At 37.1% G+C, this 27,113-nt stretch overlaps 1 protein-coding gene across 5 annotated transcripts in view; it reads right to left on the reverse strand.

Annotated features, from left to right (window-relative positions):
• The window catches only part of LOC138759440 (polycomb protein Suz12-like), a 97,823-nt gene that overhangs the window by 47,845 nt on the left and 22,865 nt on the right, over nt 1-27,113 (reverse strand). For 3 of the 5 annotated variants that reach the window (XM_069929867.1, XM_069929866.1, XM_069929868.1), the window contains one exon: nt 3,951-4,019. In XM_069929867.1, the coding sequence (XP_069785968.1) occupies nt 3,951-4,019 (69 nt within the window). Of the gene's footprint in view, nt 1-3,950; nt 4,020-4,825; nt 4,847-27,113 lie in introns of those variants that run through there. The other 2 variants (XM_069929871.1, XM_069929872.1) reach the window with 2 other exon arrangements.

The following is a 27,113-nucleotide window of genomic DNA, read 5'->3' on the forward strand; positions in this document are numbered from 1 at the left end:
GGAGATTTGATAGAGGTACACAAAATGACGGAGTAGTCAAGGAGTAAATACAAGCAGCCTTTTTCCACTACAGTTTGGTGAAACAAGAACTGGTTTTTGGGTGAAAGATGAGCTGTTTAAAGGTATTATCAGGGAGAACTTCACTCAGAAATGGTGAAGAGTGTAGAACGAGCTGCCAGCTGAAGTGGTGAATGCAGGCTCAAATGTGGCATTTAAGAATAATTTGGATAGGTACACAGATGGGAGTGAAATGGCAGGTTTTGGTCTTGGTGCATGTCAATGGGACTGGGCAGAATACTTCAGCACAGACTAGACAAGTCGAAGATCCTGTTTCTGTGCTGTTGTGTTCCATGGTTTTCTACACAATTCAAGTGTCTTGTCACAGTTGAGGGGGTTTAAACTTACCAAGATTTAGTCACTATTTCCTCTGCCACAGGGATTTAGATCTGGAATTCCCTACCCAAACAGGCCATGAAAGTTTGAGATAGATTTTTGGATATTAAGGGAATCAAGGGATAAGTGGAAGCAACATCAAATTGGAAGATCAATTATGACATACTGAATGGAGCGGAAGCAAGGGACAAAATTTCATACTCTTGCTTTTTTTCTCCCTTGTACTATTGTTATTCAATCATCAAGACATTATATTCCACTGAGATTGCTAACAGTGATCCTTCTGCCATAAATCATCCAGTTTCCTGCCAATTGTCAACTTTTCATCAGTTTCATTACGGCAATTTCAGAACCAGTAGTCATGCGGTTTCCCTCATCACCCATTGAACTAATTTTAAATTATGAACAAATTTTAGCCATCATAAATTAACATCCTTCAAAGGTATACAATTACCTCAATGAAACAAAATCTCAAGATGATACCTATGTGTCACATTCCCAGATACTGTAATGGAATTAGAAGATTCCAGATGAAGATCAAGATTTCATTTATTAACGTGTACACAAATTTATTTTTTCTTTGTTTACACCGTGTAGGCACACAGGGACACTACAAATCCAGCACCACTATCAAGACAGGAAAGAAAAACAAGAGTTCCTTCAGATACAGTCTATGGATCCAAATGCCTCCTCCAAATCCATCTCCTGTGCCCCAACCCATAACTTAAAAATCCCAGAATTGTTTTTTATTAATCCAATAATTCACAATCATTTGTTATGCCCAAGAGTGTCTCATCTGCTGTTAAAAGTTACCAAATAATTCCTAGTATAAAAAATCATCACAGGAGACTCAAGTATAGCAGTTGCATTGGATGTGAAAAAAGCTTTTGATAGATTAGAATGGGATTTTTTAATTTAAAGTTTTAGGTAAATTTGGTTTTGAGTTTAATTTTGTAAATTGAATTAAAGCACTTTATAGAAGTCCCAAAGCTAAAGTAATTACTAATAGGCAACTATCTCAATCATTTAGTTTGACTAGGTCAAGTAGGCAAGGTTGTCCTTTTCCCCCTCCTTTGTTTGCTTTGGCTATAGAATCTCTTGCACAAATTATTCATGTCGATTAACAGTTAAAAGGTTTTATGATAAATCAAACTGAAAAAAAGATTGATCTATTTGCAGACAATGTGACCCAACCACAATTATCATTACCTTGACTTAATAAGCAACTGATATATTGTAGAAAAGTTTCTGGTTATAAAATAAATTGGGATAAAAGTGAAGTTCTGGAATTAGTACAAGGTGATTGTTCATAATGTCAAAAAGAAATTCAATTTAAATGTACTAACATTGGGTTTAAGTATTTAGGAATATATACAGATAATAATTTTAAAAATTTATATAAATTAAATTATATTCCATTACTAAAGTAAATGAGGATTTGAAAAGATGGACAAATTTAATTGGAAGAGTTAAGTGTATTAAGATGAACATCTTTCCAAGAATTAAATATTTGTTTCAGACTTCCCCAATTTCTTTACTCCAAAAATGTATTCAGGAATTAAATAAACAAGTTAGAAAATTTATTTGGAAAGGTAAGATGGCAAGAATAGAGATAGAAGAATTAACATGGAAATATGAACAAGGTGGGTTACATTTTCTAACTTTAATTATTATAAAGCAGCACAGTTAAGGTTTCTTGTCTCCATATTTGGAAATATTAAACCATCATGGGTGGGATTTGAATTAAATAAAATTGAAGAGGATATAGCTGAAGAATTTATAAATAGGAACCAAGGTTAATGACTGTTGACAGGGATGCCCCATTATTGAAACATTTGATTAATATTTGAAATAAGATTAAATTAGAAAATGACAGAAGCTCTATGTCACCAAAAATGCCATTAGTTAATCCTCAACTTTTTCAAAAGATAATCCTTTAAGTATATGGTATAGTAAATGAAATTCTAAAATAGATTGCTATGAGGGTGGTAGATGTCATTTGATCAATTGAGAATTAGATATACCATTCCACGTAATACTCTTAATTTCAGTTGAGAGATTATTTGAAAGAAAAACTAGGACCAGAAATGGATTTAAAGGACTGTACAGAATTACAACAATTGATTACTGATGGAATTGTCAAGAGGTTTATTTCATTAATATATGTGAAATTACAAAAGAAAATACCTAAATTAGGTTAATTTGGGTCAAAAGAAAGATGGGAACACGATTTAAATATATCAATAGGTCAACAAATTTGGCATAATCTATGTAAAGATGCTATGTCTAATACAATTAATGTAAGATATGGATTACTTCAGTATAATATTTTTTACATCAATTATATATCACCCCTCAAAAATTGAATAAATGGAAATCGGATATATCAGATAAATGCTTTAGATGTGAAGATACTGGAACTTTTCTTCATTTTACATGGTCTTGTTCAAAAGTTAAACCTTTTTGGATTTCTGTAGGTAAATTTTTGCAACAGGTTACAGGTGTTGTTTTTCAATTGAATCCTGTTATTTTTGATGGGGAATTTTGAAAATACAACTCCCAATTTATATTTATCAGATTTTCAATTGAAATTTGTTAAATTGGCTCTGGTGATAGCAAGGAAATGTATTACTGTTACTTGGAAATCAGATGTCTCTTTAACATTAGGAAGATGGCAAACAGAGATTCGAAGTTGTATTCCATTAGAAAAAAAATTATGTATAATTTGAGAGGTAAATATTCTATATTTTTACAGATTTGAAGCCCGTATGTTCGAACATTAGGTTTGAATTTATAAATAATTCCTTTGAATCCTCCAGACCAGTGAAGCCTTCCCTTAATAAATTATATTCCTTTGTGAAATGTTTTGGGATGTTTGATTGTTTCCTAAAGCAATCCAATTTAATATATATCTTTTTTTTAATCATATTTTAGCAATTTTTTTGTTTAGTATTTTTTTTATAGTGGGGGTAGGTAGGGGATGGGGGTTTTTCATTTTGTAGTATTTTTCCTCTTATATACTTCAACATGTATTCAATTAATTATTTGTAACAATGTGATATACGCTTTTTATTGTTTTATAGATGTTGATTTTAAATAAAATATATTTTTAAATCATCTCCAATTGAAAGAGCTGAAGGACCTGAATTTTGAACTGAGATTTTGAGCAAAGAATGATAAGATGTAATTAACAATATATCAAGAAAGAAAAAAGAATCTTACTGTAATTAAGAGCTAAGGAAAAAAATTCTCAATTTTGACATTGGTTAATTAACTATGACACATCTAGATATATCAGGCAATTAAATAAATTTTACACAGCTTCCAAATGAAATCTTGAATTTTTTCAATTTAGACATACAGCACAGTAACAGGCCATTTCAGCCCAATTTACACCCCATTAACCTACACCTAGATTCTGATCCTTTTATAAGCATTCTCCATTTCCAATTTCAATCTTTGAAATTAAATGATTATAGAAAAACATTAAAGACTAAACTCAGCATAAACTGATGTGCAGGAAGAATTCTTGAAAAAAAAATACTTGAACAACTTACCTGGGAGATTCCTGCTCTCCCCTCATCTTTTCTACTTTGGCCAGCATGTCATTCACTTTAAAGGATTTCCTGCAAAATGATAAAGATTTGGCTATCAGAAACTGAAACAGAAATTTAACTACAGGTCGAGTACCCCTCATCTAAAATGCATGGGACCAGAAGCGTTTCAGATTTTGGAACACCGTTTAAAAAATGCACTCTTTCACTCAAACTTAAAGATACATTCATTCAGACTACAATACAAATACTTACATTTTCACAAATTAACTGAACTTGACATACCAGCATATTGCAAAACCTACTCAATAACCCATTACTTATGTTCACTACATCCTGTTCTCTGATCTGGACTTTTGAACTCTATTACTTGTTACATATCACCTTATGGGAAAAGTTTTGGATTTTGGGTATTTGGGTAAGGGTACTCAACTTGTAATCTACTAAATCTTCAATTGAACACCTCCCAAACAGTTCAATTCTCGACTGAATCTGAACAAGAAGTTCTCAACAGAGGAATGTTTTCTCCATTTCTGGTGCCCTGCACTGGTCCATTGCTCCCCCGGAGTCAGCAACCCCTTGTGGAATGCCACCCACCACAGGCACTGCCATCTTGGGCACAGACCCCCATGGTGGCAGGATTTTATTTTATTTTTTTTTAAATCCCATCAGCTCCTGTAACAAGCTATGGGATGCCTGTACGGAGCCATGGGTAGAAACACTCACTGTAGCCCCCTTTCCACTGGCATCCCAGTTAATTGGCTATGCAGTGTCCCAGGATAGGAAGCCCTTTCTGCGGTTTCCACTGGGCCACCCTTAACAGGAACACTCATTGCTTCTCCACTGAACACACATCCCCTGGGATTGGAGTTTTCTACCTTCAATTGGAAACTGGTGACTTTCTGCTGTCCCTTTTCCACTGGTTTCATCAGCATGCCTGCGTCAGCAAACGCTGGAGATACGAGTAGGGTTAGAGGCAGTTAATATCCGGTGTGAAATGACATCATTTGACACAGACAATCAGACAGTGATCCTTTGCCACTGGGCCCTATCCCAGTAAATTCAGTTAATTCCTTTAACTCTGGTTAAATCGTTACCACGATTGGAATGATTGAGTTACCAAAAAAACTGGATAAGCTGCAGCTATTTACCCTTAAGCAAAGCAGGCTGAGTTTTATAAAATAATGAGGTTAAACTTAGAACTTTACTAAATCAAGGAGATTAACAGCATTTTCTCCCTGGGTTTATGAGTATAACAACATAAATTTAAGGTGATGGGGGGGAAAAAAAACCAAAAAGAATCTGAGGGCAACTTTTACCTCCACACAGATGATGGTAGGTATGTAGAAGTTGCAAGTGGTAAATGCTGGTACAATTGCAACATTTAAAAGACATTTGGGTTACAACATTAAAAACAGAAAGCTTCAATTTATAAAAATATGGGGCCCATTCATAGAATACTATCACGATTGGAAGAATTTTGAATGTTCCAGAGACCCTCTATCCGATGTCTAGAAGTTGCTATCCAATCCATAATTTCCCCTTTCTTTTACAAAGATTACCTTGATAAAGATGTGAGTTGGACTTGGGTGTGGTGATTTCAGAAAGAAGCTTGTCAGATTGGTGTAAGGACAGTATGACATCAATTATAAATGCAAGATACAAGATATTCTGTACATATCTAACCCTTTAAAAAGTAAGTTTCATGCAATTCTGTAGGTTTGGAGCTGCTACTGTGGATTGATTCTCAACTGCAGTAATGACATTACAATAACCCAATGACAGAAGCCAAATTCCATGTCATAATGCTGATCAGTTAATATAGTGTGTCAACTTATTCCAATTACAGTAAACCCCCTCCCAGAATCTGGCACCTATGGGGATTGAATTTACTAGTTGCTTGACAGTGCAAGATTAAAGGGAGGGGGTAGATTAGATTTCGTTTTTAAGATTTTTTTTGGTTTTGTTTTTTTCTTTTTATCAATTTTTATTTGGATTAATTGGCAAATATGGGTTTCAACATGGTTATCATAGATTAATATAATAACTTGTTTCTCATGTTGATTAAGGAACTGTCTAATATAGTTCCATCCATTTTTTTGTACTTAAGATTACTTGTTATGTGTTTTCCTTAAAATTTTGTAAATAAGTTTATATGTTAAACTCAAAAATATTTAAAAGAGAAAAGACATTTAGGCAGGTATATGGACAGGAAGGAGTTAAAGGATATAAACAGAAGCCCCTTTTACATAGCCTCTTCATGGCGGGAATATTGTCCTTTATTGTGCCACGCAGTTCTGTGTAAAAAGTACAAACACAGGGGGGCGTCAATGTGGTCCCGCCTTTAGCCAACAGCAGAGGTGGTCACAGTGCCAAATCTCATTATGCCGGTGTTGTTTGGTTCAGTGTAAAAAAAGCAAAGCCGGCTTAATGACAGGCTTTCTTTATGACAATATTGCAAGATCTGTGTAAAAAGAGCTGCAGACAAATAGGATTAGTGTTGCAGGCTTCTTGTTTTGCAAAGAGATGGGTAGAAGGAACCGTTTCCATGTTGTGTAACACTATGGATTATGCTTTCTGGTCCTGCTCTTTGTCTAAAGGATTATAATTATTCAATAAAAGTTGCTTATATTAACTTCCAAGGGAGATCTTTATCTCCAATCCAAATGCATAGAGCAGACCTGAATCTCAATTTGAAGGCTTTTACCAAATTTTTGCCATGTGTTCTTGATCTCCTTGCTTTTATGCTTTATTTAGTCCATGTTGCTCATACTTATGCCCTCATCCTTGCTAGGTTTCTTGGCTTTTGATTTCCTTCATCAAAATCGACCTTATTCATCCTCAAAAGATTTGAGTTAAAAAAAATCATCTATTGCTTTCTGTGGTGGTCTTTATCATTCTCAATGCAATCGTCTTTTCTGCTCCCTGCCCCACTGCGTCTGTTCCTTGATCTGCTCATTTGATTGGGTGTTTTTGTTTTGCTTACATGAGAGATGATCTAAAACTAAAGGAATTAGAGACAATCCAACATCAAATTCTGCACCTCAATTGCCAAGCACACTTGTTGATTGAGTTTTGTTTCCACGGCCATCTGCAAAGTCAGACATCTTTTACTTAGGCAATAAGCACTACAATGATAGGAAGCCTTTCACCTTCATCTTTGGCATATTAGGACTGGCATACTAGGAAGGATGCCTCAACTTTCTACGTAGAAAATATCTGACAGCAGCACCAGCTTCCATCGATGTGATGGCACTAAGTTTAAGTGCTTTATCAGACAAGACAACATGTAATGGGGGAAGCACAGTTAGCACAACCTTGTTACAGATCGGAACCAGAGTTAGAATCCTGCACAGTCTGTAAGGAGTTTGTACATTCTCCCCATGTTTGCATAGGTTTCCTCCCGGTGCTCCTGTTCACACCGTTCAAAACATACTGGGGTTATAGGTCGATTGGGTAGTTTGGGCCTGTTATGGTGGTGTATGTAGTATGTGCTAAATTTATGTATAAATAATGTCAGCTGTGAAGTTATTTTTGAAGAAATCCAATTACACAAAGTATTTTCCACATTTTTACTTCCTCCTGGTGTAAACTCAGTTTGGGTAACAGACTCAAGTCACCTCCAAAATAATGAGACACAGAATAAAAATTCATTCTTACAGAACCAATTCACATTGGGAGCCATTTACTTTGGAAAATGATATGGCAATCTTTTCTATTAATAAAGTATCATTACACAAGCATCAAACAATGCAACACCCATTTCTAATTAATTAAAGCAACCCTCTTCTGACTACAATACAATCAGAACTCCTCGCCTTTTGACCATACGCCCGGCGGTCCTCTATTTATAATGGCTCAACTTACGCTTTTTCGAAGTTATGATGGTGCGCTGGTGGAATGTTAAAAATTGTTTTCTCCACAGTGTGGAATAAAAGGTATTCACCAATTATAAAATAGGCTTTGTTTTAGATAAATTTGTCCAGCTGTAGGCTATGGTACATTTAAGGTAGGCTAGGCCATGATGTTCAGTAGGTGTGGTATTCTTTTTTGACTTATGGTTTTTCCCCCACTTACAATGTGTTTATTTTAAGTAGAAGGGCACCTGGATGGATTCTCATTACAGAAAATCGTGACATGGATATTTTCTAAAAATACAAATGCGGAGGTACACTGTATTCCTTTCGAGCAAATTCCAACCTTCTCTGAGTCACGTTACTGATTTTAATTACCTAGATAGTGCAACATTTTGGCAAACTGAGTTCAAATCCATCCAATACCTTCAAGAACCAATAAGAATTTGAACAGTCAGGAATGACATTTAAGTTGTTGTATGAAGGTTTTCTCATTGTCACAAATGCTGTTATTAAAGCACATTGACATAAACTTCCTTTGTGGAACACAATTAAAATGCAAGGGAATTTGCTTGGTTCCCCAAGTACTACTAGAAACAGATAAGCAATCACCTCGGTGCTAGTTGTGCACAACTTAGCTAAACATTGATGTGCATAACAAACTACAATTCACAACATTTGGAAAGTGAAACACCATATCACATCATGAAAAATTACTGAAGTGAAAGTTTATTCCTTCTCGATCACATTTATTACCATACAAAAACCTTTATCACATTTCCCAATTTTAGCCTGATTAACTCAAGGCCTTCCTACCCTCCAAAACACCCAGAATGATGTTCCAAACTTCATTCATTCCCTCATCGATTTTTATTTCTCTGAACAACTTGCAACATGGTCGGCGTAGTGGTTAGCACAGAATCTTTACAGCACCAGCCATCGGGACCAGGGTTCGAATTTTGCTGTCTGAAAGGAGTTTGAACACTCTCCCCATGTCTTTACGCTCACCATACATCCTTGCATAGTTTTAATGTTTTAATTTACCATTAGTCCTTACACTCACCATATATCCTTGCATTAATGCTTCACAATTATTTTATCTCCATATCCTTTGGTCCACTAATTGCAGTTTTTCTTTTTTTTTTGCACAGCCTACTGCTGGCAATCAAGCATCAACTCTTCTCAACTTTATTCCTAACTTGAGTTCATTATTCACTCAAAACATTATTTTCATTATGATCTATATCAAGCCTACCCCAACACCTGCTCCATGGCCTGGACTCACCAGACAATAATTATCTCACGCCACTCCAACCCTATGACTTAAAATATTCTCTTCTGAACACCCTGCAAAGCAGTTTGGAATATTCCATATAAAAAAAGGTTCATAAATACAAGATATTGATTTATAGCATGGAGGATTTTTAATTTAGGGGCTATCTTGCTGAGAGTGATTCCTATTGTTTTCAAAATTAAGGATTAGTACCAGTATTTAAAACACAGAATGCATGTGTTCCACTGCATTTAAAATGCAAAAAGCCCTTTTCCTGTCACCTCCTTCTACTCCCTTTCCCAATTGATGCCCTAAGAGTCTAAGCAATGATTCTTGTGTTTGAAGAGGAAATCAATTCCTGTTAAAGATCCCAACTGAGTAGGTTGTAGCCAAAAGATAAAATGTTACAACTCTGTTCAAAATGTGAGAGCTTAGCGACCAAACAGATTCTCCACATGAGAATCATTCACTCCCAATTATTTGTCCATTTCAGCCCTAATGATACAGTAGCTAGTTAAATGAGATCAGCTGCAACTCATGCTTTCTCAATACATTGTGTCGCTCCCAATTCTCCTGGGTGTCTGATTAACAGTAGGCTTAGTGTCTGGATTGGTGCACAATGAGTACTATGGTTAATTTAAGCCTACGCCATTGCTATACTGTTATTGGTCAATCCTATACACTGTTTATACATGGTAAAAAAAAACTTTTCCAAAAAGGTTAAAGCCAACTCAAAGGAGTTGTGCATACATCAAAAAAAAACACTGCAATTTGAATTCTTTTGACAAGTTCAGGGAACAGATGCTAATAAATTCAGTACAATATAAATAGTAAAAGATTAACCTCTCGAAGCCCAACCCTTGATTACATTTGCTTCCAGTTTCCAATTAGATTTTTCTTCCATTTGTTTGTGCTTATTTGCCCTGAACTGATAAAAAGTGATTCATATCTGATAGATCAAATAGAAAATCATTTTCCCCTGAAAAGCACTGAATTTGATGGGTTTTTAACAACCACTCAGTAGATTCATGATTAATGCTACAAAGACTACTTCTTTCAACACAAAAATTGTATTTAATTACTGCAATTTAAATTCCCAACTTGCATCAATAAGATTCAAATGCAAGTATCTAGAATCTAGATCAACATTCCCGTAACTTTAACTATACTATATACCATTATTACAATAATCCTAAAGAAGGCATCAAAAAAATATTCTTTCCTTCCATACAAAAATTCTTCAGAACATTATAATATACAAAAGGGCTGAAGAAACTCAATAGGTCACACGGCATCTATAGGAAGCAAAGGGTAACGTATTCTGTCTGGGTTCTTTCCAACTAGATGGTATTAACATCAACTCTCCAGTTTCTGTTAAGCCCCGCCTCCATCTCTCACCTTTCCCATCCCTTTGTCTTTCCTCCAGCTTCCCATCCCTTTCCCTCTACATTCAGATACTCCTCCCCCTAACACCAGCTATTTTTCTCTACTGCCCTCCCACCCATATCCACCCACCAATGACCTCTTGCCTGTTAAGACTATGCTCCTCCCCTTGCCCCTTCTTCCTTCCTCTCCTCCCACCTTTTTATTCAGACATCTGCCTGCTTTTTAGTTGTACCCTGACAGAGGGCTCAGGCCCAAAATGTTGGTTACCCATTTCTTCCTATAGATGCTGCATGACCTGCTGAGTTTCTCCAGCATTTTTTTGTAGTGCACTACAATCACAACATCAGCCGACTTTCACGTTTAACTAAAAACATTGCATCTTTACTTCCACACGGAAAGTACTCTGGATTACAGTTAGTCAAACCATCACAAAATAAACTAGAGGATTGAATTCTAGAGAGAAGTTGGACAAACTGGGGTTGTTTTCTCTGGAGCATCAGAGACCGAGGAGAGATCTGATAGAAAATTATTAGAAGCATTAATAGGGTGGACAGAATCTTCCCCCCCCCCCCCCCCCAGGTAAAAACATCATGTACTTAAGGACATTCATTTAAAATGAATGTTTAAAAGTAAATGCTTGGGGAAAGTTAAATTAGTTTTTTTTAATGCAGAAGTTTTTAAAGAGGCTTCCAGCTAGTTGTGACTATGTAGGCAATAGAAGGATGAGACATACAAGCTGAATGGCTTTGTTGCTCTACTGCATTGTTCCGCATGTTCAAAATTCACATGGCACCAAAGTGCTTCAATTATTTTTTTTTTGATTAGTTGGGCAATTCAAATTGCTGACATGGTCCCAGATGAATTCTGGGGCAGACTTGAATCAGCTCATTTGTGCCTCAATTCTGATCTGGATTAACAAAATCTCTAGGGGCAAGCCAAGCTGATGCCTTTGAAAACAAAACTCAATTGCAACATTAGTGAGATGACAAATTACCTGATGAAAAGCACTGTGAGGACATCAACCCAAAAGGCGTAAACAGGTTAGGTATAGATTAACTTTGTTTGAAAAAATACCCAATTGCTGAATATTCCATGCATTTACATTTCAAATCAACACAACTGAAATATGCAAATTGAGGGTTGGTTTGAACAAAGAAAAATGTTCACTTGCAAATACAAATACTATCTATTAATTTAATGAGGTTTAATCCCAAAGTTGGCAGTAAATATCCATGTGAGAATACTGTGATGAATTGTAATAGTTATAACTATTTAATGTAACTAAATGTAGATGAATGAGGGGAGCATAGAAGAATGAAGGGAGATTTGATAGAGGTATTTAAAATTATGAAGGGAAAAGACAGTAAATGTAGATATGCTTTTTCTACTGAGGGTAGGTGAGATACAAACCATAGGATATGGGTTAAGGGTGAAAGTGGAAAAGTTTAGGGGGGGAACATGAGTGGGAACTTCTTCAGAGAGTGGTGGGAGTATGGAACGAGCTGCAAAGAAGTAAATGCAGGCTCAATTTTAACATTTAAGAATTTGGACAGGTTCATGGTTATGGAGGGCTATGGACGGCACAGGTCAGTGGGACGAGGCAAAATAAATGGGTCAGCACAGACTGGAAGGACCAAGGGGGCCTGTTTCTGTAATGTTTTATGGTTCTAAAACAGTGATTCTCAACCTTTTTCTTTCCACTTTAAGTAATCCCTATGCCATAAGTGCTGTGATTAGTAGGGTGGTATGTGAGTAGAAAGAAAAAGGTTGAGAATGACTGTTTTAAAAGTACACGGTTTCATAACTCCAAAGGAGATGGGCCAATGACAATTTTTCTCAAGGAAAATTTCAGTAACAATTGGGTCGAGAGCAGTAGTTCTCAACCTTCCCTTCCCACTCACATCCCACCTTAAGCAATCCCTTACTAATCACAGATTTTGATAGGGATTAATCAAAAGTGGGAAAAGGTTGAGAACCACGATCCTGAAAAAGAAAACAAGTTCTGGCTATACTAGAATCCAATAGCACGAGAAAACATAATTTGTGTCCCTTTGATGATGATGTAATTAGATTTTTTTTTACTTGTACAGTGATTATCCAAAACACTCAGGACTGGACATGTATTGGTTCACTGCATTTTCTGGATATCTGAAAAATGGCTTTAAGCAGCCCAGTTCAAGCAGCGGAATACTTGTGTCAGCTATTGCCAATTCTGTTACCTCTCCACCGCTATACTCGAACCTGTTCAAGTACCAATGGTCCCCATTTGGATCCACGACACCTACCTCCCCACTGCCATTGCCAAACTTGCCTGGGAGCCCAGTCCCCACTCTGATCCCAAAACCTCCCCACCACCATTACCAAACCTGCCCGGGAGCCTGAAGTTCCCGTTTCGATCGCAGCCCAGAAGCATCAGCATAAAACAAAGAACAAGGGAAGGTTTTTCAAGCATTAAATAAAGTTTAATTCTTACCTTGAATACACAATAGCTCTATTGGATTCAAAGTGGCGCTAATAGCGCCTCAGAGTCCCATTTGAGCACAGTGGGTTTTAAAAAATCTTTCAACTTGTGAAGTCATGTGACTGCTAAAAAAAATTCTCATATAACTGAGAATTTTGGTAAATGATTTTTGGACAATTGGAAACGTACTGTACTATAGATACTTTGGCAAAGAATAAGCATTCTACAATTCAATAACTCATTGAAAAGATTTTTTTTATACAAAGCCAAAAGTACCAATGAAAAGCACCTGGAGAACTTCTCAGATGGAATGCAAATGCAATTGAAATTACCAAACATTTACCACTCATTTTAAAAGACTTCAAACCAGACTTAAGCCACAAGAAATTGCAGGTGCTACCATCTTGAGCAAATTTGAAGCTGACACACTCAGCAAGGCAGACAATTATCAATCAATAGAAATGAACAGTCAACATTTTAGGTCAGGAGCCTTTATCGAGATTAAAATGGGAAGAGGACATGACAAACATAAAAAAGGGGGAAGGACCAAGAGGTAACAATTATGGACAAAATCCTACTCACACAAACTCAATTTCATCCAAAACATCAGCTGCTGGTAATTAGGCCACACAAATCCATTATTTTAACACTGCCTCACCCCAAATAAAAACAAAATATGCCAGAAACACTCAATAAGTCAGGCAGTATAGCAGAAAAGGAAAACAGTAACTATTTTAGACCAAAGATCCTTCAGTCCTGATAGGGAGAAAAAAACTAGATATGCAGAGAATGCTTGGATGAGGAAGTCTCTCTGATATGGTGAGAGAAAGGATACCACAAGGATAAGTTGAATGCCTTTATGATTTTTTTTTTCTTGTTTCACTAGGCCCTTTCAAACTGCCTGGTTAGTGCCCCAGTTACATGGCACTTAAAAAGGGTCTGACCCAGTCAACCCCATTGAAATTCAGCCAGGTCCCTGACCTACCTCGGAGATAGTCAAGGAACCCAGTTAAACTTTCCTAGGTCATGTCCACAGGCTATTTGTACAGGAAGATTGCCAACCCACTTATTCTGGCGACATCAACACTTGCGTGCATGTGTCACCAAACAACCAGCATCTGAACATCTGACAGTATTTCCAGTGAGTGCGTGACATCATCGTGGGGGTGGGATCCTCCTTAAATAATCGGGATAGCGATTTAATGGGTTGATCTCCTCCTCGCGTGCGTGTTCCCCTGACATTCTCCCACTCTCACTGGGGTTAATTATTTTGTTTTCATTGAGTAACCTTTCTCCTATTCAAGTGGTTTTATTTTTAATTGTCATTTTAATTACTAACTCATGATTTTTGGTGCATTTCCAGATTTGAAGATGCTTTCCTAACCTGAAATGCATGATTAATTTTATTTATTTAATAATTTCATCAGTGTTGCCCGCTGATCAACCACTGAATTATCTGGCCTATGCATGGTAAAAGATTGCCCACTCCTGGTGTAGCAGTTAGCACAATGCTGTTACAGCACCAACAATCGGGACTGGAATCCCATGCTGCATCTAAGGAGTTTGTACATTCTCCCCTTGTCTGCATGGTTTCTTCCCACTCTTCAAAAACAAACCGGGGGGGGGGGGTCTAGGTTAATTGGGTGTAATTTGGGCGGCACGGACTTGTATGGCCAAATTGGCCTGTTACAGTGCTGTATGTCTATATCTAATTAATCAGGTAGACCAAGATGAGGTTGTTGTCCCTCACGAAGGTGAGAAGATGTATTTATAATAATTTCATGATTGTAAATACAACGCAATTGATTCTTGGAATGACAGGTTGGCTACAAGAGATTTAAGCTGTTTATAAAGTCAAATTATTTCCTTTTTCCAAGCATCATTACAATTTTAGAGTCTTTGCAGACTTCCACCCTTCTATCCTCTCCTTCTGATAACGATTCCCAATAATGAAAGGAGAAGGAAACTGTGTTGAAGCCCAAAATACAGGAAACATTTTTTCTGGGTTCCAACTGCAGAGACAAGGTGAAATTATGAGGGAAAAAAAATTGTGAAATAATTTGCAAACTGCAAGGAAGCAGATGCAGCAAGTGAGAGGAAATGGTGTTCTCATATCCAGGGAATTTAATACAAATGTAGTATGCTTCGGTTATGCACATAATTGAAGACACATCTGAACTATGGAGTAAACTTATGTGTCAGGTCACTCGTCTGAGTGCTCTGGTACCATGTAACCCAGTACTATCTGTCGCATGGTCAGGGGTGGCGACTAAGCCGCTCCTCCACCAAGCTTGCCTAGTGCAGAGTGACTAGATACCCTCAATTAAATTTACCCATCTTAAATAGTCAGGAACAAAGATTTAAATTCCTTATTTACTGCAAAGGAAGTTGAAGTATTGAGCTTTTCACAAAGTAGTAAATCACCAGGGGAAGATTGATTTCCTGTAGAGTTTTACAAATTTAAAGATCTTTTGATACCTCCATTTATGGAGGCATTAAATCAAGCATTGAGAGTACATTCTTTGCCAGACTCCTTTTCAACCACAATCGTACTGTGACACCAAAGGAGGATAGCAATCCATTAAGACCAGCATCATATAGAAAAATTTCATTATTAAATGTTAATTAGAAGATAGTAACAAACAGGTTGGCAAAATATTTACCAAAGTTAATACATATGGATCAAACTGGATTTGTTAAAGGTCAGAAATCTGCAGACAACGTGGCAAGGTTAATTAATCTAATAAATTTAACAAAATTCTTTGTTTCAGATCAAGGTTAGATTAAAAGAGTATGGGGAAGTATGAGGTTATAAAATTAATTGAGATAAAAGTGAAATTATGCCTTTAGTAAATGGAGATTATGCACAATGTAAGAGAATAATTGAATTTAGATGGCCTGAAGCTGGAATAAAGTATTTAGGCATTGTGTGGAACAACAATTTTAAAAAATATTTAAAATAAATTATTTATCACTATTAAAGAAAATAAGACATTTGGAAATATGGAATATGTTACTTAATTACTTTAATAGGTAGAGTAAATTGTGTTAAGATTAATGTATTTCGGCCTTTGACAGAGTAGAATGGAATTATTTATTCAAAGTATTACAAAAATTCAGTTTACCAGAGAGGTATATTAATTGGATTAAAGCATTATATAAGGGGCCATTGGCGAAAGTGACAGTAAATGGATATTTCTCAAAGCAATTTACCTTAAGCAGATCAACAAGGCAGGGATGCCCACTATCACCCTTATTGTTCGCGTTAGCTATAGAACCACTAGCAGAATTGATAAGAACAGAAAATAAAATAAAAGGGATAAAAATAAAAGACAAGGAATATAAAATCAGTTTTATGCAAATGACGTTATAGTATACCTAACAGAACCAGAATTATCAATAAAAAAATTACATAAGATTTTTTTTAAATTTCTTTTTAATTTTTTATTTTTCACACCATAAACCACATTGACAAAGATACATACATTTTCCTTTTCAGATATATACAGTGTCATTTTCTCCCCCCCTCCCATCCCACCCTCCCTACCTCCCCCCCATTAATTACATAAGAAATTGAAGGAATATGGAGAAGTGTCGGGTTACAAGATTAACGCAAATAAAAGTGAAGCAATGCCAATGAATAATGCGGATTTCTCAAAATTTAAGAAAGAATCACCATTCAGATGGCAAATGCAAGCAATACGATACCTAGGTATACAAATAAATAAAAACCTCGGCCATCTATATAAACTCAATTATTATCCACTAATGAAAAAATTACAGGACGACTTAGAGCATTGGAAAGACTTACCACCAACACTAATAGGAAGGATAAACTGTATTAAAATGAACATTTTCCCAAGGATACAATATCTATTTCAGGCATTGCCAATACACTCGACGGAGAAATTCTTCAAGGAGTTAAAGAAAATAATAAGGAAATTTTTATGGGAAAGGGGAGAAACCGAGGATAGCACTAGATAAATTAACAGAATGGTATAAACAAGGAGGCTTACAACTGCCAAACTTTAAAAATTATTATAGAGCCGCACAATTAAGATACCTATCAGATTTTTATCAAACAAGGGAAAAGCCAGATTGGACTAGATTAGAACTAGATAAAATAGGGGAGAAGATACCTGAACATATATTATATAAATGGGATGAAAAATTGGTACAATGTAGGAATTCTCCAGTATTACATCATCTGCTCAATATTTGGAAGAAGATTCATGTAGAAAGGAATAAAACAAATTACCAATTACCAAAACTAATACTGATGCAAAATCAGCTAATACCTTTTACAATAGATAACCTTTCCTTTAGAGAATGGGAGAAAAAAGGGATCAAAAGAATAGAAAATTGCTTTTCAGGAAATAAATTATTATCCTTTGAACAAATGAAGTACAAATATGGAATAACTCACGGTACAATGTTTGCATACCACCAACTGAAAACCTACTTGAAGGACAAATTGGGAAGCAGTCTGAGGTTACCAGAGGGAAGTAATTTTGAATATGTGATTACAGACACAATGATAATCAAAAAATTTATAACAAATATGTATATTACACTGCAAGAAAAGGAGAATGAGGAAACAAATGGTAAAACTAAACAAAAATGGGAACAAGATTTAAACATAAAGGAAACATGGGAGAAGTTATGCTCTGGAACTATGAGAAATAAACAAGAGGTTATGTATGATACAATATAACTGGATACACAGGCTATACATTACACCTCAAAAGTTAAATAAATGGGACCCAACAGTATCTGACAGATGTTTTTGCTGTAAAAAGGAAATGGGAACAACAGTTCATGCAATTTGGACATGTGAGAAAGTGAAAAAATTTTAGGAAGATCTAAACCAAATATTAAATAAAATCACAAAAAGCAATATACCAAAAAACCCAGAGATCTTCCTCCTAAGTAACATAAAAAACAAATAATTTGGACTTGATTTGGATGGTACACAAAAAAGATTTGTTAGGATAGCCCTAGCTATCCTAAAAAATGTATTATGTCAGCCTGGAAATTAGAAGATAACTTGATAATACAACAATGGTATATAGAAATGAATAAATGTATTTCACTAGAAAAAGTAACATATAATTTAAGAAATAATATTACAATATTTGAACAAATATGGGAGCCATACATGAAACACAATAACCTACTGGAGACATCTACTACCTAAAATGACAGAAGGAGAAGGAAATGAAAAGAATTGACTCAGTGGAACTTCTTGTTTATTTTTATTGAGTGACAACATTGTTTGATGGGTTTAATGTATCTTAAATTCTGAACTTTAAATGAATGGTAGGGGAGGTAGGGAGGGTGGGATGGGAAGAGTAAGGGGAGGGGGAGAAAACGACACTATATATTTGAAAAGAAAAATGTATGCATCTTGATCAATGTGGTTTATAGTGTGAAAAATAAAAATTTTTAAAAAGATCAATGTATTTCCTAGAATTCAATATCTTTTTCAATTGATTCCAATTTCGATATCTCAAATTTTTTTTAAAAGAATTAAATGCTCCTGTTAGGAGATTTTTGTGGAAAGGTAAAATGGCAAGGGTTTCTTTGGAAAAAATTAAGGGGTTTGCAGCTCCCCAATTTTATGAATTATTATAAAGCAGCCCTGTTGCAATTTATTAGTGTAATATATGATTTAGATAAAATTCCAGATTGGGTGAACAGAATATTTTAAAATTGCAGAAGCAAATCTATAAGACTTTATTTATAAATGGAATTATACATTGTTAATAGAGAATAGAGAGACTTTGATATTGAAACATTTAATTGATCTTTGGAATAAGGTGATAAACAGATTGGAGGAGGTTTAATGTCTAAGATCTATTCCATTTTCTATGGGAAACCAATTTTTAAAGATGTGGAAACATCAGGGTATTAAGATGATTGAATATTGTTTTGAAGCAGGGAAATTTATTACTTTTGATAGAATGAAAGAAAAGTTTCAGGTGTCTAAAAGTACAAGGTTTTGTTATCAGATTATAAACTTTGCATGAAAATTTAGGTCAAGATCTGTTATTGCCAGTAGAAACAGAGGTGGAGTTATTGTGTAATAGAAATACAAAGAAATTTATTTCATTAATTTATAAATTGTTACAAAAAAGGTCGTAAAATAGGGGTACATAAATCAAGACAAAGATGGGAAGAGGATTTGAATAAACAAAATGAACATGACTATGGAATTATGTAGAGAAAATACAAAAAGTACAATAAATATGAGGTATGTTAGTACAATACAATTTTATTCATCAGCTATATTAAAAATTAAATAAATTGAATTATACTTTTTTGGATTTATGTTTTAGATGTGGACAGGATGTTGGTACGTTTTTGCCTTCTACTTGGCAATGTCTTATGGTTAAATCTTTTTGGTTGGAAATTGATAATTTATTATGAAGAATAACTGGAGTTAAATTCCCACAGGACCCAATGTTGTTTTTATTGGGTGATAAAGGGATTAAATCTAAAATTAAAATTGAAAACGTTTCAAGTGAAATTTGCTAAAATCGCTTTGGCAATAGCTAGAAAATGTATTGCAATAACTTGGAAGTCAGATACACTTTAGGACTTGAAAGATGGCATGCAGAAATTCAAAGTTGTATACCACTTGAAAAAGTTACATAGAGTTTATGAGACATATATATTTGGATTTGAAATATTATATGATTTTTTTTGTGGTTTCAAAATTTATTTTTTGTTAAAGCCATCCACTACATGCTTAAAGAGGTGGAAAATCTGGGGTGAAAGGAAATTCAAATCAATGCCCAATTAAGTTGTGTTGAAATGAAAGAACATTCAATGGAAGTGCAATACAGCCTCCTAGCTATGACCATTATTCATTGCAGAATTAAGTCATTTTAGGCAGGCATTCACTTGACTGCAACTTGAATAACAATTAAATGTCACACCAAGATAGACAGACTGTGGCAACTATCATGAATGTAACAGTTTTGCTTTACACCAACACAAAAGTTGTAATGTCAAATTAAATGGAACAAACAACATTATTGCTAGTGAGGATGCTGCCAGTTGAATTGATGACTAATAATTCTGGATCAGGAAATCTTCCACACACCTTCAACAAGGCTTCCAGAATGATACAAGAAAACAAAGCCTTAGTTCAAATATGTTATGGCAACATACACTGCCCGGCCAGGAACTAGAGAACTATTCAGAAACACAAATAAATAAAAACTTCCATACTTCAAGCTTCTCAATAACGTAAACTATCTTGAACATAATGACAATGTCCAACTTGAATGGCTGAAATGTATATTGTTTTCATGTAACAAATTTAAATAGTAATTCTACAGAATAATGCTACTGTTCAATTAACTAATTTTAAAATTTAGTCAAACAAGAGTGGCCACCTTGAAGAAAATTTACAAATGGAGTATGCAATGTTCTGCAACAAACTTGCATTTATCATAACTAAAGAACTGATATTATGGCACCATCTAAAAATAACTTAAGATAAAGATTTTTGTATATAATGTTTTGTATATATGGAGAAAATCAAAATAAAGCATAAAGTAGGGGCTACAAAAGCGGAAATGAGAGTAAACAAAGTATGAAATGGCCATGTTGAACTATAGGTTAACGAAATATTAACGAAATACATAACCAAATCAAAAGGAAGAGACAGTTAAATTTAATGAAGAAAAAATTGATATAGCATTCGTGAAGGAAACACATCTAACTGAAGTGGATCACAAGAAATTAAGGAGAGACTGGGTAGGACACGTAACGGCAGCATCATATAATTCAAAAGCCAGAGGAGTAGCTATATTAATCAATAAAAATGTACCAATCAAAATAGAGGAGGAAATGATAGATCCAGCAGGGAGGTATGTAATGATAAAGTGTCAGATATATTCAGAATTTTGGAATTTGCTCAATCTATATGCACCTAATGAAGAGAATCAAAAATTTATGCAAGCTATCTTTTGAAGATTGTAGATACGCAGGGGAATATACTGATAGGAGGGGACTTTAACCTTAATTTGGACTCAAACATGGATAAAACTGGAAAAAAGACTAGCAGAAAGAACAAAGTACCAATTTATGATTAAATCGATGCAGGAAATGCAACTTTCGGATATATGGAGAGACAACACCCAAAGGAGAAGGAATATTCATATTATTCAAGTAGATGCAAAACATACTCAAGGATTGACCTGTTCCTGTTGTCAGCCCACATCCAAGGGAGAGTTAGGAAAACGAATATAAAGCTAGAATGTTATCGGATCACTCACCCTATTATTAGCAATAGAGCTGGAGGACATCCACCGAGAACGTATAGATGGAGATTAAACTCCAGGCTACTTAAAAGACAGATTTTAGAGAATTCATTGAGCACCAAATTAAAATGTACTTGAAATAAATACGGAATCAGTGAAAGATAAATTTATACTATGGGATGCAATGAAAGCTTTCATCAGAGGGCATATAAGTTATATAACTAAGATGAAGAAGGACTACAATCGGGAAATAGAACAGCTGGAAAGGGAAATAGCAAGTACAGAAAAAGAACTAGCAACAAGGAAAGATAGAACAAAAAGAGAATTGGCGGACAAAAAAATAAAATACGAAACACTACAAACATACAAGGTGGAGAAGAACATAATGAAGACAAAACAGAAGTATTATGAGCTAGGAGAAAAAACACACAAAATACTAACTTGGCAGCTTAAAACATAACTAAAAGAACGGTATTGGCATCAAGGAAAAAGGACAAAAATTACATATAACCCAACAATGAAAACTTCAAGGAATTCTACGAGCAATTATATAGAACCAAGAACGAAGGGAAAGAAGACAAAATAGATGAGTTTCTAGCTAAAATTGAACAACCGAAATTGCAAGAGGAGCAAAACAAATTGATAAAATCATTTGAAATAGAGGAAATACAGGATATATTTAAAAAAAAAACTACCAAACAATAAAACACCGGAAGTGGACAGACTCCCAGTAGAATTCTATAAAACATTTAAAGACTTATTAATTCCTCCTCTCCTGGAAGTAATGAACCAGAATGAAGAAACACAACATGCCAGATTCATGCAAAACAGCAATAATTACAGTAATACCAAAGACGGGGAAAGATCCACTAACACCAGCATTGTATAGACCAATATCTCTACTCAATTCAGATTATAAGATAATAGCTAAACTATTAGCAAACAGATTGGCCAACTGTGTACCAAAAATAGTAAAACTAGATCAAACTGGATTTATTAAGAAAAGACTAACAACAGACAATGCAGTACAAGGAAACAAGACGCCAACAGTGGCGGTTGCCTTAGATGCAGAGAAAGCCTTTGACAGAGTAGAATGGAATTATTTATTCAAAGTACTACAGAGGTTCAACCTACCAGAGAAATATATTAATTGGATTAAAGCATTATATAAGGGACCATTGGCGAAGGTGTCAGTAAATGGATATATATCAAACCAATTTAAATTAAGCAGGTCAACTAGGCAGGGGTGTCCACTATCTCCCTCACTGTTCACATTAGCTATAGAACTCTTGGCAGAACTGATAAGAACAGAAAATAAAATAAGAGGGATAAAAATAAAAGAGAAGGAATATAAAATCAGTCTATTTGCTAATGACATCATAGTATACTTCACAGAACCACTACAAGAATTACATAAGAAATTGATAAAAGAATTACATAAGAAATTGAAGGAATATGGAGAAGTATCGGGGTACAAGATCAACACAAATAAGTGAAGTGATGCCAATGAATAATGCGGATTTCACAAAGTTTAAGAAAGAATCACCATTTAAATGGCAAAAACAAGCAATCAGATACCTAGGTATTCAACTAGATAATAATCTAGGCCATCTATACAAATTTAATTATCAGCCATTAATGAAGAAATTACAAGATGACTTCCAGAACATTGGAAAGATTTACCACTAACACTGATAGGAAGGGTAAATTGCATTAAAATGAATATCTTCCTAAGGATAAAATATTTTCAATCATTACCAATTCACTTAACAGAGAAATTCTTCAATGAGCTAAAGAAAATACTTATGGAAAGGGGGGAAACCAAGGATAACGCTAGATAAATTAACAGAATGGTACAAACAAGGGGGCTTACAGGTTCCAAATTTTAAGAATTATTATAGAGCAGCACAATTAAGATACCCATCAGATTTTTATCAAACAGGGAAAAAACCAGATTGGACCAGATTAGAGCTAGATAAAATAGGGGAGCAGGTACCTAAACATATAATATACAAGTGGGATAAAAAGCTGGTGCAACATAGGAATTCAACAGTACTGCACCATCTGCTCAACATTTGGAAGAAGATTCACGTAGAAAGGAAAAAAACAAAATTACCAACTACCAAAATTAATATTGACGCAAAATCAACTAATCCCTTTCTCAATAGATAACCTTTCCTTTAGAGAATGGGAGAGAAAAGGGATCAAAAGAATAGAAAATTGTTTTTTGGGAAATAATTTATTATCTTTTGAACAAATGAAGTACAAATATGGAATAACTCACGGTACAATGTTTGCATACCACCAACTGAAAACCTACTTGAAGGACAAATTGGGAAGCAGGCTGAGGTTACCAGAAGGAAGCAGTTTTAAATATGTGATTACAAACACAATGATAATTAAAAGATTTATAACAAACATGTACATCAAACTGAAAAAGAGAAAGATGAAATAAGCTGTAAACCCAAACAAAAGTGGGAACAAGATTTAAACATAAAGATAAAGAATGAAACATAGGAAAAGCTATGCTCCAGAACTATGAGAAATACAATAAACACGAGGTTACGCATGATACAATATAATTGGTTACACAGACTATACACCATGCCCCAAAAGTTAAATAAATGGGACCCAACAGTATCAGATAGATGTTTTCGCTGTAAGAAGGAAACGGGAACAACAGTACATGCAATTTGGGCATGTGAGAAAGTGGAAAAGTTTTGGGAAGATCTAAATCAGGTATTAAATAAAATCACAAAAAATAACATACCAAAAAAACCAGAGATCTTTCTTCTAAGTAATACAAGAAGAACTTGGCCTCGATTTGGATGAAGCACAAAAAAAATTTATAATGATAGCCTGAGCTGTAGCAAAAAAATGTATAATATCAACCTGGAAATCAGAAGATAGCCTGAGAGTACAGCAATGGTACATAGAAATGAATAAATGTATTCCATTGGAAAAAATAACAATTTAAGAAATAACACAGTATTCAAACAAATTTGGGAACCGTACATGGAACGCAACAGAGAAAACAACCACAGACCTCCACCCCCTAAAATGACAGGATAAGAAGATGACAAAATGAACTGACCCAGTGTGTAAAAGTAGATGACACAATTTTCTTGTTTATTTTCATTGTGTGATGTCATTGTTCAATGGGTTTAATGTATTGTATATGTTGAACGTTTAGTGGGTGGGGGGGAGGGAAGGGGGGGAGGGAAGGGGGGAGGGAAGGGGGGAGGGAAGGGGGGGAGGGAAGGGGGGGAGGGAAGGGGGGAGGGAAGGGGGGAGGGAAGGGGGGGAGGGAAGGGGGGAGGGAAGGGGGGGAGGGAAGGGGGGGAGGGAAGGGGGGGAGGGAAGGGGGGAGGGAAGGGGGGGAGGGAAGGGGAGAAAATGATACTGTGTATATTCAGAGGGAAATGTTTGTGTGTATTTTGGTCAATATGGTTCATAGTGTGAAAAATAAAAAACTTGAAAATAAAAAAAGTAGGGGCTACAATAGATTAAAATATATATAATAAAAATCAAAACAAAAATGAAATAAAATTGTACAGCAAAACCTCATGTATTTGGCACCTACGAAGATAGCTAAATGGCAGATAAGTGGGTTTTCCAGTTATTTGAAACTGAATTGCGTGAATTGAGAACATGCGCACTAATTTTAAACTTCGTATTTTGACCCTTTTTTTGCCAGTTGATTGAGGTTGTTTGAATTCCAGACAACAGGGATTTTACTGTATAAAGATTTGCCTGAGAAAGATACAATATTTAATCATTCATGACCTGCAAAAATATTGTTTACATTAAAGAGTGATTTTCAATGACATACTGTATCTACAGGAATACAGAGGCACAATCATTGATACAGGTACTTCATCTTTTATCCAAAAATCATTGGAACCAGACACTTTTCTGATTTTGGAATTTTTTGGATAACAATAAAATTAAAAATAGCAGTAATTTTGGTTGCACCAGCATTAGATGGGGGAGGGGGTGGTAAACGAAGTGAGATAAAGATAGACCACTCTCTCCTCACTTCACCCATCTGACTTGTTAAAAAATGTTGCTTTCAGAATTACAGATAAAAGATTACATTTCTTTTCTGCCACCTCACAGCTCGAGCAATCCAGGCTCAGCTGTGACCAGGAGACAGTTGACACTGAGATCTTAAGCCAAACACCATCTCCCACTGACGCTGCTTGACACATTGAGTTACTTCAGCGGACTGCATTTAGTTTTATTTCTAGCCTGCGTGGAGTTCCACTTATATGGATTTTCCAAGGAATTCCAGTTTTCTCCCACATTCCAAAAACATGCTGGTGGCTTAATTGGTTAATTATAAATTGCTTTTATTGAATGTAGATGACAGGAGAACACAAGAAATAGGAGCAAGAGTCAAGACTGCTTTGCCATTCAATGAGATCATGTTCAATAATAAGTTTCATCTCCATCTTCTCTCCTTATCCCTTGATTCCCCCACTATGTAAAATTCTATCCAATCTTGTCTTCAGTATATTTACTGACAGCCTCCACTGCTTCAATGGGCAGAAAATTCCATCGATTCACCATCATCTGAATCGAGTCTTCATTTTCTGAGAAACTAGTGAAGAGTTGATGGGCATGATAGAAAAAGGTTCAAAGATACAAGTACAGGTATGCACCGCTCAACGTCCATTCCGACAATGTCCACTCTCTCCTTGCATCAGTCCCAATTAATCTCACTACTCCAGCTCTCTCCCCCCCCAGCCCCACGCGCGCTCTCCCCCCCCAGCCCCACGCGCGCTCTCCCCCCCCAGCCCCACGCGCGCTCTCCCCCCCCAGCCCCACGCGCGCTCTCCCCCCCCAGCCCCACGCGCGCTCTCCCCCCCCAGCCCCACGCGCGCTCTCCCCCCCCCAGCCCCACGCGCGCTCTCCCCCCCCCAGCCCCACGCGCGCTCTCCCCCCCCAGCCCCACGCGCGCTCTCCCCCCCCAGCCCCACGCGCGCTCTCCCCCCCAGCCCCACGCGCGCTCTCCCCCCCCAGCCCCACGCGCGCTCTCCCCCCCCAGCCCCACGCGCGCTCTCCCCCCCCAGCCCCACGCGCGCTCTCCCCCCCCAGCCCCACGCGCGCTCTCCCCCCCCAGCCCCACGCGCGCTCTCCCCCCCAGCCCCACGCGCGCTCTCCCCCCCCAGCCCCTTCTGCCCCACTCTCCCCCCCCAGCCCCTTCTGCCCCACTCTCCCCCCCCAGCCCCTTCTGCCCCACTCTCCCCCCCCAGCCCCTTCTGCCCCACTCTCCCCCCCCAGCCCCTTCTGCCCCACTCTCCCCCCCCAGCCCCTTCTGCCCCACTCTCCCCCCCCAGCCCCTTCTGCCCCACTCTCCCCCCCCAGCCCCTTCTGCCCCACTCTCCCCCCCCAGCCCCTTCTGCCCCACTCTCCCCCCCCAGCCCCTTCTGCCCCACTCTCCCCCCCCAGCCCCTTCTGCCCCACTCTCCCCCCCAGCCCCTTCTGCCCCACTCTCCCCCCCAGCCCCTTCTGCCCCACTCTCCCCCCCAGCCCCTTCTGCCCCACTCTCCCCCCCAGCCCCTTCTGCCCCACTCTCCCCCCCAGCCCCTTCTGCCCCACTCTCCCCCCAGCCCCTTCTGCCCCACTCTCCCCCCCAGCCCCTTCTGCCCCACTCTCCCCCCCAGCCCCTTCTGCCCCACTCTCCCCCCCAGCCCCTTCTGCCCCACTCTCCCCCCCAGCCCCTTCTGCCCCACTCTCCCCCCCAGCCCCTTCTGCCCCACTCTCCCCCCCAGCCCCTTCTGCCCCACTCTCCCCCCCAGCCCCTTCTGCCCCACTCTCCCCCCCAGCCCCTTCTGCCCCACTCTCCCCCCCAGCCCCTTCTGCCCCACTCTCCCCCCCAGCCCCTTCTGCCCCACTCTCCCCCCCAGCCCCTTC

Source organism: Narcine bancroftii, chromosome 3 (genome assembly GCF_036971445.1).
Source record: "Narcine bancroftii isolate sNarBan1 chromosome 3, sNarBan1.hap1, whole genome shotgun sequence".
Classification (NCBI taxonomy): Eukaryota; Metazoa; Chordata; class Chondrichthyes; order Torpediniformes; family Narcinidae; genus Narcine; species Narcine bancroftii.